The sequence below is a fragment of the Cherax quadricarinatus genome, chromosome 20 (assembly GCF_038502225.1).
Source record: "Cherax quadricarinatus isolate ZL_2023a chromosome 20, ASM3850222v1, whole genome shotgun sequence".
In the NCBI taxonomy this organism is placed as follows: domain Eukaryota; kingdom Metazoa; phylum Arthropoda; class Malacostraca; order Decapoda; family Parastacidae; genus Cherax; species Cherax quadricarinatus.
In genome coordinates, this window is record NC_091311.1 from 44,557,030 (window position 1) to 44,572,411 (window position 15,382).

At 39.0% G+C, this 15,382-nt stretch overlaps 1 protein-coding gene across 4 annotated transcripts in view; it reads right to left on the bottom strand.

Annotated features, from left to right (window-relative positions):
* LOC128700584 (angiotensin-converting enzyme) overlaps positions 1-15,382 on the bottom strand; it is a 56,901-nt gene that overhangs the window by 15,912 nt on the left and 25,607 nt on the right. For all 4 annotated transcript variants that reach the window (XR_011392239.1, XR_011392238.1, XM_070087043.1 and 1 more), the window contains exons 5-7: positions 10,152-10,295; positions 3,430-3,566; positions 3,086-3,238 (exon numbers count right to left, since the gene is read on the bottom strand). Coding sequence is in view for 2 of the 4 variants with exons in the window: in XM_070087043.1 (XP_069943144.1) it covers positions 3,086-3,238; positions 3,430-3,566; positions 10,152-10,295 (434 nt within the window). In the remaining 2 variants the exon portion in view is untranslated. The remainder of the gene's footprint in view (positions 1-3,085; positions 3,239-3,429; positions 3,567-10,151; positions 10,296-15,382) is intronic.

The window sequence follows — 15,382 nt, forward strand, 5'->3', positions numbered from 1 at the left end:
TGTAGAGAGAATGGAGCGAAACAGAATGACTTCAAGAGTGTATCAGTCTGTAGTGGAAGGAAGGCGGGGTAGGGGTCGGCCTAGGAAGGGTTGGAGGGAGGGGGTAAAGGAAGTTTTGTGTGCGAGGGGCTTGGACTTCCAGCAGGCATGCGTGAGCGTGTTTGATAGGAGTGAATGGAGACAAATGGTTTTTAATACTTGACGTGCTGTTGGAGTGTGAGCAAAGTAACATTTATGAAGGGATTCAGGGAAACCGGCAGGCCGGACTTGAGTCCTGGAGATGGGAAGTACAGTGCCTGCACTCTGAAGGAGGGGTGTTAATGTTGCAGTTTAAAAACTGTAGTGTAAAGCACCCTTCTGGCAAGACAGTGATGGAGTGAATGATGGTGAAAGTTTTTCTTTTTCGGGCCACCCTGCCTTGGTGGGAATCGGCCGGTGTGATAATAAAAAAAAAAAAAAAATATATATATATATATATATTATATATATAAATTATATATATATATATATAAATATATAAATATATATATATATATATATATATATATATATATATATATATATATATATATTTATATATATATATATATACACGAAGGTCACACTACACATGCATGTACACGTTTATGTATACACACTCATCTGAGTTTTCTTTGATTTTATCTAAATCTTGTTTTTATCGTTTTTCCTTTCATATCCATGGCGGCAGTGGAATAAGAATCTTTCCTCCGTAAGTCATGCGTGTTGTAAAAGTCAACTAAAATGTCGAGAACAATGGGCTAGTAACCCCTTTTCCTGTATAACTTACTAAAAAGAAAAAGAAGAAAACTGTCAAAGTGGGATGTCTGAATGTGCGTGGTTGTTGGGTGAATGATAAGAAAGAGATGATTGTGGATGTTATGAATGAAAAAAAAAGATGCGTGTCCCGGCTATAAGTGAAAATAAGCTGAGGGGGGGTGGGGTAGGTGAGTTTCAGTGGGGAGAAATAAATGGGATTAGGTCAGTGGTTTCTAATAGAGTTAGAGCTAAGGAAGGAGTAGCAATAATGTTGAAAGATAAGTTATGGCAGGAGAAGAGGGAATATAAATGTATAAATTCAAGGATTATGTGGAGTAAAATAAGGTTTGGATGTGAAAAGTGGGTTATAGTAAGTGTTTATGCACCTGGGGAAGAGAGAAGTGTGGAAGAGAGAGAGATTTTGGGAAATGTTGAGTGAGTGTGTGGGGAGTTTTGAATCAAGTGAGAGAGTACTTGTGGTTGGGGATCTTAATGCTAAAGTGGGTGTCAGAGGTAAATGAAAATGGGGAGCCTTTGATTGAACTATGTGTAGAACGAGGTTTGGTAATAAGTAATACATATTTTGTGAAAAAGAGGATAAATAAGTATACAAGGTATGATATAGCATGTAATGAAAGTAGTTTGTAAGATTATGTATTGGTGGATAAAAGGTTGATGGGTAGGCTCCAGGATGTACATGTTTATAGAGGGGCAACGGATATATCGGATCATTATTTATTGTAGCTACAGTTAGAGTAAGAGGTAGATGGGACAAAAGGAATATGGCAACAGCAAGTCAAAGAGAGGTGAAAGTGTATAAACTAGGGGAGGAGGAAGTTAGGGTGAGATATAAGCAACTATTAGCAGAAAGGTGGTCTAGTGCAAGTATGGGTAGTAGGGGGCTTGAAGAGGGATGAGATAGAAAGTTGAAAGTGAACAAAGATAAGAGTAGGTGATGACGGTATCAAACGATATAGATGAAAAACTGGATATCACATTGGAGAGAGGGAGTACAGAAGAAGTGAATGGTTTCAGATATTTGGGAGTTGACTTGTCAGTGGATGAGTTTATGAAAGATGAAGTTAACCATAGAATTGAAGTAAAAAAAAAAAAGGTGAGTGGTGTGTTGAGGTATCTGTGGAGACAAAAAAACCGTTATCCATGGAGGCAAAGAAGGGAATGTACAAAAATATAGTTGTACCAACACTCTTACGTGGGTGTGAAACCTGGGTTGCAAATGCTGCAGCGAGGAGGCGACCGGAGGCAGTGGAGAGGTTATGTCTAAGGGCAGTGTGTGGTGTAAATATTATGCAGAGAATTCGGAGTGTGGAAATTAGGAGGAGGTGTGGAATTACTAAAAGTATTAGTCAAGAGGGCTGAAGAGGGGTTGTTGAGGTGGTTTGGTCATTTAGAGAGAATGAAACAAAGTAGAATGACTTGGAGAGTGTATTAATCTGTAAGGGAAGGAAGGCGGGGTAGGGGTCGTTCTAGAAAAGGTTTGAGGGAGGGGGTACAGTAGGTTTTGTGGGCGAGGGGCTTGGACTTCCAGCAAGCATGCGTGAGCGTGCTAGATAGGAGTGAATGGAGACGAATGGTTTTTGAGATCTGACGAGCTGTTGGCGTGTGAGCAGCGTAATATTTTGTGAAGGGATTTATGGAAACTGGTTAGCCGGACTCGAGTCCTGGAAATGGGAAGTACAATGCCTGCACTTTAAAGGAGGGGTTTGGGATATTGGCAGTTTGGAGGGACTTCTAAACTGTCGTATCTGGGCGCCTCTGAAAAGTAAGTGATTATGTATGAGTGATGGTGAAAGTGTTGAATGATGAAAGTATTTTTTCTTTCTTTTCGGGTTTCTCTTTCTTTTTAGGTCGCCCTGGCTCGGTGGGAAACGGCTGATGTGTTAATTATATATATATATATATATATATATATATATATATATATATATATATATATATATATATATATATATATATATATATATATATATATATATATATATATATATATATATATCAGGAATACATTTTCCTCATCTTTTTCCGAGTTTCTTCTCGATATCATTATTAATAAGACAATAAAAAATATGCTTAATTTACAAGTTTTAAAAAAAATTATCAGTCCATAAATATTAAATATACAGTATTTACTAAACGGGTTTCAGCAAACTTAAAAAACATGTACTCACCTAATTGTGGTTGCAGGGGTCGAGACTCAGCTCCTGGCCCCGCATATATGACCTTTGTAGGTTTAGCGCTTCGTTTTTTATTATAATAATCAGCACACTTAAAGAAGTAATGATCGTACCTTTGATACCATCTGAGGAGTAACATCGAGGGAAGCTTTGTGCGGGAAGGGTATAGCCAAGTCATATATGTGACCCCAGTTTTGAGCCCACATGTTGCCTAGCAGGTGGGCTGGGATGGGACCACGACGAGTCACGTAATGCTCTCCATATTTCTAGAATAAATGTGCTTGTTTTAGTATTTTATGATAAAATTTATTTAGTAAAGGAAATTTGATTTAACACCATATACACACATGTTTCGTTGCTTAAATTCCCTTGGATCACGAGCTCTCCACCAGCACCAATACATTCACTTGAAGGGAGTTATATAATAAATACAATTTGACTCGTTAAGTTGACCTACCTGCCTTAGCTTCCTCCTGACGTAAGCATGTAGCTGCTGGTACAGAGGATTCAGTTGCTGCCATAACTCTGCTAAGTCATCACGGAATGTATCAGATTCATAGGGATACAGCCACATATCTCCCATATTGTCAAATCCTTTAAAAAATCATCGGTAAAATATGTCAGTTATTACTCTGTATTGTAAACCAAGAGGTATGTTACTTATCATCAACCTAAGCAATTCCCCTGATAGACTCCCCACATTCACCACTCACCGCTACAAATTCAACACCACTCATATAGGTATTAAGAAAAAACACATATGCATGTTTAGGTAACTATTATGGAAACATTTCATCGACTAGGAGTTTTTTTAATCCATCCAACGTCACTTGTATTCAATTAATTCAGAAACCATGAATACAACCTGTAAGAACCATGGCCATTGTATGAAACAACAACGTACTATCAATATGGTTACCAAGTCTGGTGCTGTATTTTGAAATATTAAACTAAACAAGCGAATAGTAAGGAAATACTGTAATAACATGATATATTTACTACATTATTTACTAAATAATGAGGAGAACAGTGTTCCTGATAGAGGGTAATCAGAAAAAGAAGCAAACTATAGTTTTTCTTATTGTTTACATTTAGTACTTTATACAGAAGGGGTTACTAGTCCCTTGCTCCCGCCATTTTAGTCGCCTCTTACGACACGCATGGCTTACGGATGAAAGATTCTCTTCCACTTCCCCATGGAGATCAAAGGAACAAAAAAGAACAAGAACTATTAAGCAAATAGAAGAAAATTCAGATGGGTGTATATACATATACGTGCACATGCCTGTGTAGCGTGACCTAAATGTAAGTAGAAGTAGTAAGAAGATGCACCTGTTATTTTGCGTATTTATAAGACAAAGACAAGACGCCAGCAATCCCACCACTGTATACAACAATTACAGGCTTCCGTTAACACTCATCTATCAGGACGGTCTTACCTCCCTGGGTAGTTATTGTCAGGTCACCCTACCTCCCACCAAGGCAGGGTGACCTGAAAAAGAAACCCTTTCACTATCATTCACACTATGAATTGCCAGATGCGTGTCGATACGACAGTTCATATGTCAAGCTAAAAATTTTTTTTTAATGACACTGGCTGTCTACCACCAAGGTAGGGTGACTCAAAATAGGAAACACTCATCATCATTCATTCGACAGGTGTCCTGTCACACTCCTTTAGAATGCAGGCACTACATCTCCCACCTTCAGGACTCAAGTCCAGCCAACCAGTTTCCACTCATTCCCTTCCTAAATGTTATATAGCTCACACTCCAACACTATATCAAGCCATAAAAATAACTTTTCTTCGCTCATTCTGATATAACACGGTCGTTCAATCCTGCCGAATACTCAACACTATCATTCAAAAAAAAAAAAAAAAAAAAAAAAAAAAAAACATTTTACATCGTCCCTCCAACGGTTACTGGAACAATCTCTATCCTTTTGTCTTTCCATTCCATATGTATACATCTTACTGCCTCGGTGGGAGATGGCCACTGTATTTTAAAAATGATAATTTCAATCTGCCCCATCCTCTCTAAATACCCAAATCATCTCAACAACCTCTCCTCAGCCCACTGAATGATACCTTTTGTAACCCACCACCGTCTATTAAATTCTGTGCTCCCAATTTTCTGCATAATATTCACACCACACCTAGCACTTAACGTATCTTCACTGCCTCCAGCCTCCTCCTCGCTGCAAGTTTAATTAAAGCTCGTGCCTCACACCAGTATACTCTGGTACATTACTCTATTTTCCAGCAAATAAGGCAAGCTTTTTTACCCCCAAAAATAATCTCAGATATTCACGATGTGCCTTATATGCTCAGGTCAGGACCAAGGGAAGGCTTTGATTTACTAGCAAGTGGTGGTTTCAGTGTTGCGGTACCGGTAAACTAATCTCCGAACCCCCTTTCCCTCCAAAAAAAGTCTTTCCAGATTACTTTAGTAATCAGTAACTATTATAAACTATAATTTTGATATTGCCGGTACGTAATAAACGAACGAGCTTCAGCAGTTATAAATAACTGTAAAGCAGCCATGTTTGCTCTTTGTAGTTGGTGTTGAAGCAGACAAAAGGCTGTGCAAGGTTCCACCTCCCTCAGGTACGCTGTGTTATATAGCTGCAGCCTGCCACTGGCTCATTATAATTTTGAAACGAGTGCTGCATTTCTTCCCCCATAATGTGCCTGCAAAAACTGAGGTGCTCTTTATATGCCAGAAAATACAGTATTTCATAGATCCTTCAACACTCCACTTACTATGGTTCACTTCTTTCACAGACCCATCAGCCGAAATTTAAATTACCAATATGAAAATATATTATTTTCCTCTATATCCCCCCCCTCTAATCTGACATGTAATTTTATTACCTAGATTTCTTGTTACTCTCATCACCTTGTTCTTTTCTATGTTCACTTTAATTTATTTCTTTTACAAACCCTCTCAAATTCGTCTACCAACCTTAGTAACTTCTCTTCAGAATCTCCCAAAATAAGTTGTTATCAATAAAGAGCAACTGCGACAACTCCCATTTGAATCAGATTCATTATCTTATAATCTCCCCAACACCAAAGCATTATTAATCGACCACAATTACCCTGAACATCCCTGTTAATGTCTAATTTTCCTGGAAAATAGTCCCTCTCTCTCCTGAGCCTAACTCTCCATACAAAAATTCTTTACTGTTGTTAGTAACTACAACCAATTCCATATATTTGCAACAGTTGCCACAAAGTTCTATACACTGTCATTCATTTCACAAATCACTAATGATTTACATTCTCTACCCTTCCTAAATTCGCCTTGTTCCATTGCAATCCTACTTTTTTCTCTTACCACAACCTTTCAATAATTATTTGACCATACATTTTACCAGGTATACTCAGTCTTACTCCATTTATAAATCTTACACTTATCCTTGTTCCCTCTTCCCTTATACAAAGGAATTATGTAAGCATGATCTTGGTCAATCTTCAAGTACCTACCCTTCTTTTATGCATATATTTAACACATACACCAACTACTCCACAACCACATTCTCACCTGCATTTAGTATCACAATATTAATCCTATCTATCCCAGCTGCTTGACCCCCCCCACCCGTTCATTCTACCGAGTGCCTCACACACTTTCTCCACATTTACCGCTTCATCAAAATAGGGTAGCAGCATACTGCTAATGTATTAAATTCTGGTATATATATATATATATATATATATATATATATATATATATATATATATATATATATATATATATATATATATATATATATATACATATATATATATATATATATATATATATATATATATATATATATATATATATATATATATATATATATATATATATATATATATATATATATATATATATAATTCAAAAGTTCTCCCCTGGCTGCCCTCAAGAGAGAGCTGGACAGATACCTAAAGTCAGTGTAATGGGGAGCCCATCACTTTGGTTTCATCAGTAAAATATTTGGGAATCCCCTTTGACCCATGCATGTCAGGAGAATTGATAGGGAACAGTGTAGTAAAGAAAGCGAATGCCAGACTGAAGTTCCTGTATAGACAAGCACAGTGTCTACCTACTGAGGCTCGCAGGACCCTATGTCTAGCCCTTATACAATGCCATATGGATTACGCTTGCTCTTCTTGGTACTCTGCCTTGACAAAAAAACTGAAAGATAGACTGCAAATCACCCAGAACAAAATCGTAAGATTCATCCTGGGGCTGGGACCAAGAGAACATGTAGGCCAGGATGAATTACAGCAGTTGGATATGCTGAATGTTGAAGACAGAGTAAAACAACTGAAGCTAAATCATGTTTATAAAATTGCTCACGAACAGTGTCCAGAATATCTTGCTGTCAATTTTGTCAAGGTTGGGAACCAAAGCAATCATAGTACTAGGGGGAGAGAGCACAACTTTGTAGTACCCACAGTCATTGGACAGGCTTCAAACACCTTTTATTGTACAGCAATAAAGGAATGGAACAGACTGCCCGCACATGTCAAAGCCAGTCATAGCATGAACCAGTTCAAGAAGAGTGCCAAAAGGTGTCTGATGAATGTAGCTACAGAAAGGGAGGGGAAGGATTTTCTATTTTTTAGCTAACATACGTGTAAATTTTACCATATTCCTAGTAATGACCCTCGTATTGTAGATAGTCTTAATGACCTTGGTGTAGTAGATAGTCTTTTTGGTATGATAATGTTATCTTCATTGTAGAATAATAAGAAAATATTATAACCTTTATATTATAATAATAAGGTAAAAGGATCCCAATGGAAATAAGTTACTCTGTCTGACTTTTTTGGGTTATCCTAGGTTCTCTACACATATGCTGCTATGTATGATAATTCTATGTAACTGTATTTGTGTATACCTGAATAAACTTACTTACTTACTTAGTGCCGGATCAGCCGGGCTGTGGCTCGTACGTTGGACTGCGTGCGGCCAGCAGTAACAGCCTAGTTATCAGGCCCTGATCCATCGGGAGGCCTGGTCATGGACCGGGCCGCGGGGGCGTTGATCCCCGGAATAACCTCCAGGTATTTCTCTTTCATCAACATGAAAGGAAGGCTCCCATAGGGTGCATGTACTCTCTCACCCCCCATGTTAGGAACTACTTAACATTATCCTCATTACGCTACTGAAGTCTCCCAACTCAGACTGACATATTTCAACACCTTGTATGAGCCTCATATCGTGTGACTATGACAGGGAAACACAGTTACCTTTAATTCTTTGTGTGTAACTATCATATAGAATAGGGTAGCAGCACACTGCTGATGTATACAATTTTTTTTAAATAAAAAGTATATTTTAGCTCGTCATAACGCCTTATTGATTTACATTATATTGTCTATTTTTCAGTACCCTCTTTCCACCAGTGTACGATATATTAACTTATTAATAAGTTAATTTTGAGATCCTGTACCGAGCATACTCCATACTGACCGTCTTGTGCTTAAATCACAATGGATGAGGTTCGAACCCAAGGCAGGCAAATCCTAAAAAGTCGCAGGCCAGTCCATGCCGGCGTAACAAGATTCATCCAACAAGAGATGTTTCTATACATTTTAGGAATGTTAGCATGGACCCTACTGTGATAACAAACGCAGCAGGGGGGCCCATGCTAACATTTGTGGTGTATAGAAATACTTTTAGTTGGATGACTCCTGTTAGACTGCCATATAAACCAGTGGTTAACACACTGTCCTAGTTTTAGGACTCTCCTGCCATGGGTTCGAACCCCACCCATTATGATTTGTTTACAATCGTGTTATTACGATTTCGTGAGTTATGTTTAACTTATTTCCCTCCTTCAAGGGAGGTTTCCTCAAGGTGGTGAAGGGCTCTTCATCCAAGGAGTTGCAGCTACCTTACTCTTCCTTGGATATATAATTACCCGCCATTACCTAGAAGCAATTATAACCCTTACGAGCTCAACGTTTTACCAAGAATATAATAATAATAATAATAATAATAATAATAATAATAATAATAATTAATACTAGGTAGTAGGTTGGTAGACAGCAACCACCCAGGGAGGTACTACCGTCCTGCCAAGTGAGTGTAAAACGGAAACCTGTAATTGTTTTACATGATGGCAGGATTGCTGGTGTCTTTTGTATGTCTCATAAACATGCAAGATTTCAGGTACGTCTTGCTATTTCTACTTACACTTAGGTCACACTACACATACATGTACAAGCATTTATATACACACCCCCTCTGGGGTTTCTTCTACTTAAGTTTAATATGTTTATTATGCACCCCCATACCCATCCTGTGGGCGGTAGTCAAAAGATTACAGAGGTACATAATTGGTCCAGGGACTGGATCCCAAAGTTTTGATAGCTGAGCAAGTTACAGAGGTAATGAACTCACAATTTACAAAGGTAATGAACTCACAATTTACAAAGGTAATGAACTCACAATTTACAAAGGTAATGAACTCCAGGTAAGTCTGGTCACAATCATGACAAGTTACAAAGGTATTTACAGATTACAGAGGTACGTAATGGGTCCAGGGACTGGGCCCCCAAAGTTTTGATAGCTGAACTAGGTACAAAGGTAATGAGCTCACAAGTTACAAAGTAATGAATTCTGTTGAATGGTTACTTACGTTTATACTTTGGCTACAATCATGAACAAATTATAGAGTAATGAGCAATTCACACTTCCACACCCGGTCACAACTGTAATGAGTTATTGGTGCAAATATTGATTGTTGAGTCACACACACCACACACACACACACACACACACACACACACACACACACACACACACACACACACACACACACACACACACACACACACACACACACACACACACACACACTTTAGTTTAATATCTTTATGCACCCCATACCCATCCTGTGGGCGGTAGTCAAAAGATTACAAAGGTACATAATGGGTTTCTTCTACTTCCTTGCTAGTTCTTGTTCTTGTTTAGTTCCTCTTATCTCCATGGGGAAGTGGAACATAATTTTTCCTACGTAAGTCATGCGTGTCGTAAGGGGCTAGTAACCCCTTCTCCTGTATACATTACTAATTTAAAAAAAGAGAAACTCAGTTTTCTTTTTTGGTCACCCTGTCTCAGTGGGATATGGCCGATTTGTTGAAAATAATAATAATAATAATAATAATAGACGTACCATTGAGTTTAGCAGCTTTGTTAGCTAGTCTGACGAAGAGTTTGTAGTGGTCTCTGATCCTGCGACCAGTGTTGTATCTCCACATCTTCCAGACGTGTTCCAGCTCATCGTAGTCTCTGCTCGTGCGCAAGATCTTCGTCAAGTCTGTTACACATTCAACAACCACTTTAATGGTATAGGTAATAAAAACAAATATTAGAGTGTGTAAGGTTACACATGTGTTTATAGGCAGATAAAACTCACCTAGTAAGTTGCTAGTAATGGTAAATCAATTGATCAACAAACAAAGAGAGATAGTAGAGGGCAACGAGTGACTAGCTCCCTTAAGGTTTACTATACAAATAGTAGGAGTCTAAGAAATAAGATAGATGAGCTAAAATTACTTGCAAGTGTAGGTAATATAGATATTATTGGTATAACAGAGACCTGGTTCAACCTGAAAGATAGAGAAATGCCTTCTGAATGCAACATACAGGGTTATAAACTATTCCACACTGATAGGGCCAACAGGAAGGGTGGTGGTGTGGCGATGTATGTCAGAGAAAATTTAAATTGTTGTCTTAGACATGATATAAGATTAGAAACATCGAACACAGAATCGGTTTGGCTTCAGTTTCTCGAGGGTCGTGACAAATTAATTTTGGGTGTGATTTATAGGCCCCCAAACCTTGAAAGGGAGTGCAGTAAGCTGTTAAGGGACGAAATTCATAAGGCATCTAAATATGAAAATGTTGTGATAATGGGAGATTTTAACTTTAGACAAATTGATTGGAACAATATGACAGGAAATCTTGAGTCTAGTGACTTTCTTGATACGGTTCAGGATTGCTTTTTAGAACAGGTTGTGACAGAACCAACTAGAGGAAACAATCTGCTTGACTTGGTTCTTGCCAACAAAGATTCACTAATTAATAATCTTGAGGTTAATGATGAGCTTGGGGAAAGTGATCACAAATCACTTAGTTTCAATATATCATGGAATTACCCAGATAACTGCAATCAAATCTCTGTCCCAGATTTTCGCTTGGCCGACTTCATGGGACTGAAAAATTACTTGGGTGGGCCAAATTGGGATGTCCTAACTATGGGTCAGGCAGGTGATCTTGGTTGCCAATATGACGTTTTTCAGAGCATAGTTCTAGCTGCCCAGACAACTTTTGTTCCGAGTAGGGAAATTAGATCTAACAAAAATGATCCCAAATGGATGAACAATAGATTAAAACACCTCATTGGTCAAAAGAGAGGCATATATAGGCGTATCAAAAGAGGGGATGGGCAGTTAAGAAATCAATATATTCAATTAAAGAGAGAAATAAAGAAAGGAATAAGAAAAGCAAAAAGAGATTATGAGGCTAAGGTCGCAAGGGATTCAAAGACTAACCTAAAAGGGTTCTTTCAGGTATACAGAAGTAAGATTAGGGATAAGATTGGCCCACTTAAGAGTAACTCTGGTCGGATCACTGACAGTGATAAGGATATGTGTGAAATTCTAAATACCTACTTCCTCTCAGTTTTCACCCAGGAAAATACTAGCGATATTCCTGAAATAATAGATTACGTAGAATAGGATGATAATAAACTATGTACGATTGCGGTAACTAGTGACATGGTCCTCAGACAAATAGAGAAACTAAAACCTAACAAATCCCCAGGTCCTGATGAACTGTTTGCAAGGGTGTTAAAGGAATGTAAAGAGGAACTTAGCATACCTTTGGCTAATCTTTTTAACATATCACTACAAACTGGCATAGTGCCTGATAAGTGGAAAATGGCAAATGAAATACCTATTTACAAGGCAGGTGACAAGTCCTTGGCTTCGAACTATAGACCAATAAACCTTACCTCCATAGTGGGAAAATTTATGGAATCAATAATTGCTGAAGCAATTCGTAGCCATCTTGACAGGCACAGATTGATTAATGATTCTCAACACGGTTTTACAAAAGGGCGTTCCTGTCTTACGAATTTACTAACTTTTTTCACTAAGGTGTTTGAGGAGGTAGATCATGGTAATGAATATGATATTGTGTATACGGACTTCAGTAAGGCTTTCGATAGAGTTCCACACCAGAGGCTATTGAGGAAACTTAGGGCACAAGGAATAGGAGAAATTTTTTCCTGGGTAGAGGCATGGCTGACAAATAGACAGCAAAGAGTTTGCATAAATGGGGAGAAATCAGAATGGGGGCACGTCACAAGCGGTGTTCCTCAGGGGTCAGTGTTGGGCCCGTTGTTCACAATTTACATAAACGACATAGATGAGGGAATAAATAGCGACATAAGCAAATTTGCTGATGACACCAAAATAGGCCTTCCAATTCATTCTAATGAGGACATTAGAGCACTCCAGGATGATTTGAATAGACTGACGCAATCGTCGGAGAAGTGGCAGATGCAGTTTAATATTGACAAATGCAAAGTTCTAAATGTTGGACAGTTAAATAACCATGCCACATATAAACTAAATAATGTAGATCTTAATACTACCGATTGCGAAAAGGATTTAGGAGTTCTGGTTAGCAGTAACCTAAAACCAAGACAACAGTGCATTAGTGTTCGCAATAAAGCTAACATAATTCTTGGCTTCATTTCTAGAGGTATAAATAATAGAAGTACTCAGGTTGTTCTTCAACTCTATATATCCTTGGTTAGGCCTCATTTAGACTATGCTGCTCAGTTCTGGTCACCATATTACAGAATGGATATAAATGCTCTGGAAAACGTACAAAGGAGGATGACAAAGATAATCTCATGCATCAGAAATCTTCCCTATGAGGATAGACTGAGGGCCCTGAATCTGCACTCACTAGAAAGGCGTAGAATTAGGGGGGATATGATCGAGGTGTATAAATGGAAAACAGGAATAAATAAAGGGGATGCAAATAGAGTGCTGAAAATTTCCAGCCAAGACAGGACTCGCAGCAATGGTTTCAAGTTGGAAAAATTCAGATTCAGGAAGGATATAGGAAAGCACTGGTTTGGTAATAGAGTTGTGGATGAGTGGAACAAACTCCCGAGTACAGTTATTGAGGCTAAAATGTTGTGTAGTTTTAAAAATAGGTTAGATAAATACATTAGTGGGCGTGGGTGGGTGTGAGTTGGACCTGACTAGCTTGTGCTGCTGGGTCTGGTGCAGTGCTCCATCCTTGAGTGGGGATGACCAGACTGGGTGGGTCATTGGGATAATCCGGGCTCGGGGGACATGGACCTGCTCCGCATGAGTCAGTACGCCTGTTGCAGTGTTCCTTCTTTCTTATGTTCTTAGTTGAAGCATGGAGTAGCCGATAAATGGTAAAAACACTTACACGAAGCTATACTAAGTCCTTGATGAAGCCTCGTGTATTTGAAACGTCGATCTGACAAAGGTCTCATTTCCTTATATGTATTATAGAAACTATTATAGCTTTACTCTTTTAATTTAAAATGACTTTGATTATCGACAGTGAAAAAATTTGATAGTAGTGTGAGTCGCACGTGTAGACGGAGCATCAAGCCTGAGCTGGAAGAGTTGGTTTAATATTTTTATTATGTACCTCATACCCATCCTGTGGCCGGTAGTCGAAAGATTGCAGAGGTACATAATTTATCCAGGGAACGGGCCGCAATGTTTTGATAACTGAACAAGTTACAGTGGTAATAAACTAAGTGTTTATAGCTGGTTACAGTTGTAATGTGTTATTTATGCAGCGCTGGAAGAGTCGTACAGGTTTTACACAAGAACTAAGCAACGTTGCAGCAGGCCTATTGGCTCATGATAGGCAGGTCTAACTCACGCTACTCGTGACTAGAATAATAATTTTAATAATAAGATTTTAAGCAAGTCTTAAATAGGCATAGCCAATAAGTCACTGTTGAAACATGTAACCTTAAAACATTTGGAGCAGAGCTTGGTATCTTCCAGTCCACAGTCGTTGTATGACCCCTGCTGGTTTAGTGCTTCCCCATAATCGACACTCACATGTGTTCAGTGTTACAACTGATCAAACTGAAATCTTGGTGAACATCATTTCAAACATATCGCCAGAGGTGCACAAAATTGCATATCATCTGCGAGGATTGCTAATCTCAGAACTGCCTTCAGTAACATCAATAAAGAATCTTTTAGGACTCTTCCCACAACATATGTCAGGCCTATCATGGATTATACAACCCATTCATGGACCCCCTCCCCCACCTGATCGAGCATGTACGAAAACTAGAAAAGGTCCAGAGTTTGCAGCAAGACTAGTCGCAGGGGGTGAAGGAACTGAGTTACGAAGAATGACTAAAGGAAATGAACCTGACGACTTCAGACGAAAGAAAGGTTGGAGGAGACATGAGTACAACACACAAGATACTCAGAGATTTTGACAGGGCAGACAGAAATGAGAGGCATAGGAGAGAGAGGACATAGATGGAAACTAAAGACACAGATGAACTAAAGGGATATTAGAAAATACTGTTTCAGTCTCAGAGTGGTTAAATTAATAGAATGAGCTAGATGAAAGTGGTAGAAGCAAATTCAATACAAAGTTTTAAGAGTATGTATGATAGGGCCCATGAGGTCAGGAACCAATAAGGCCGGCGATTGTGGTTTAAGAGGCGGGAGCCAGGCACTGAGACTCGACCCTTGCAACCACATATAGGTGAGTACGCACACGCACAGTAACATCACCTTCACCTCAAGGGGAGGGGGTGCACGGTGTCTTGATGCCAGGAAACGGATCCTGATCCAAGGAATTGCAGCTGCCTTCCCATTCCTCGTATCAAACCTGACTGCTTGTCATCCTCCAGGCGCCGTATGATGACCACTACAGGTTTGGTGCTTCCCCATAAATATAATAACTGCCGCAGAAAGGCAGTACTGGGGTGGGTACAGATGTAATGCGGTAAGTGTACAACGTCCACATTAAGGAAGCACCATGCACTTATCTAACCTATTGTAAGTGTGATAAGTGTACAATGTTATGTGAGGGTGTTGTGTAAGACAGGCGCACCAGCACGCCAGTATGGAGACTTCAATGACTGTGAGGCACGGAATCCTTGGCCTGTATCAACAGCGCTTGGCGCTGAATAATTTTGAAACTGACCGAAGCCAGCGAGACAAAATTCTTTCTTAGATCACAAACATGACCAACTCTTCCAATCTTCTTTGTTTTCGAAACTCGCTACTTTCGTATCTCTCTCTCTCTCTCCCTTCCCCTTCCTCCCTTTCAACTGATTCTTTGATCCTTACCCCGTCCCTCGCCATC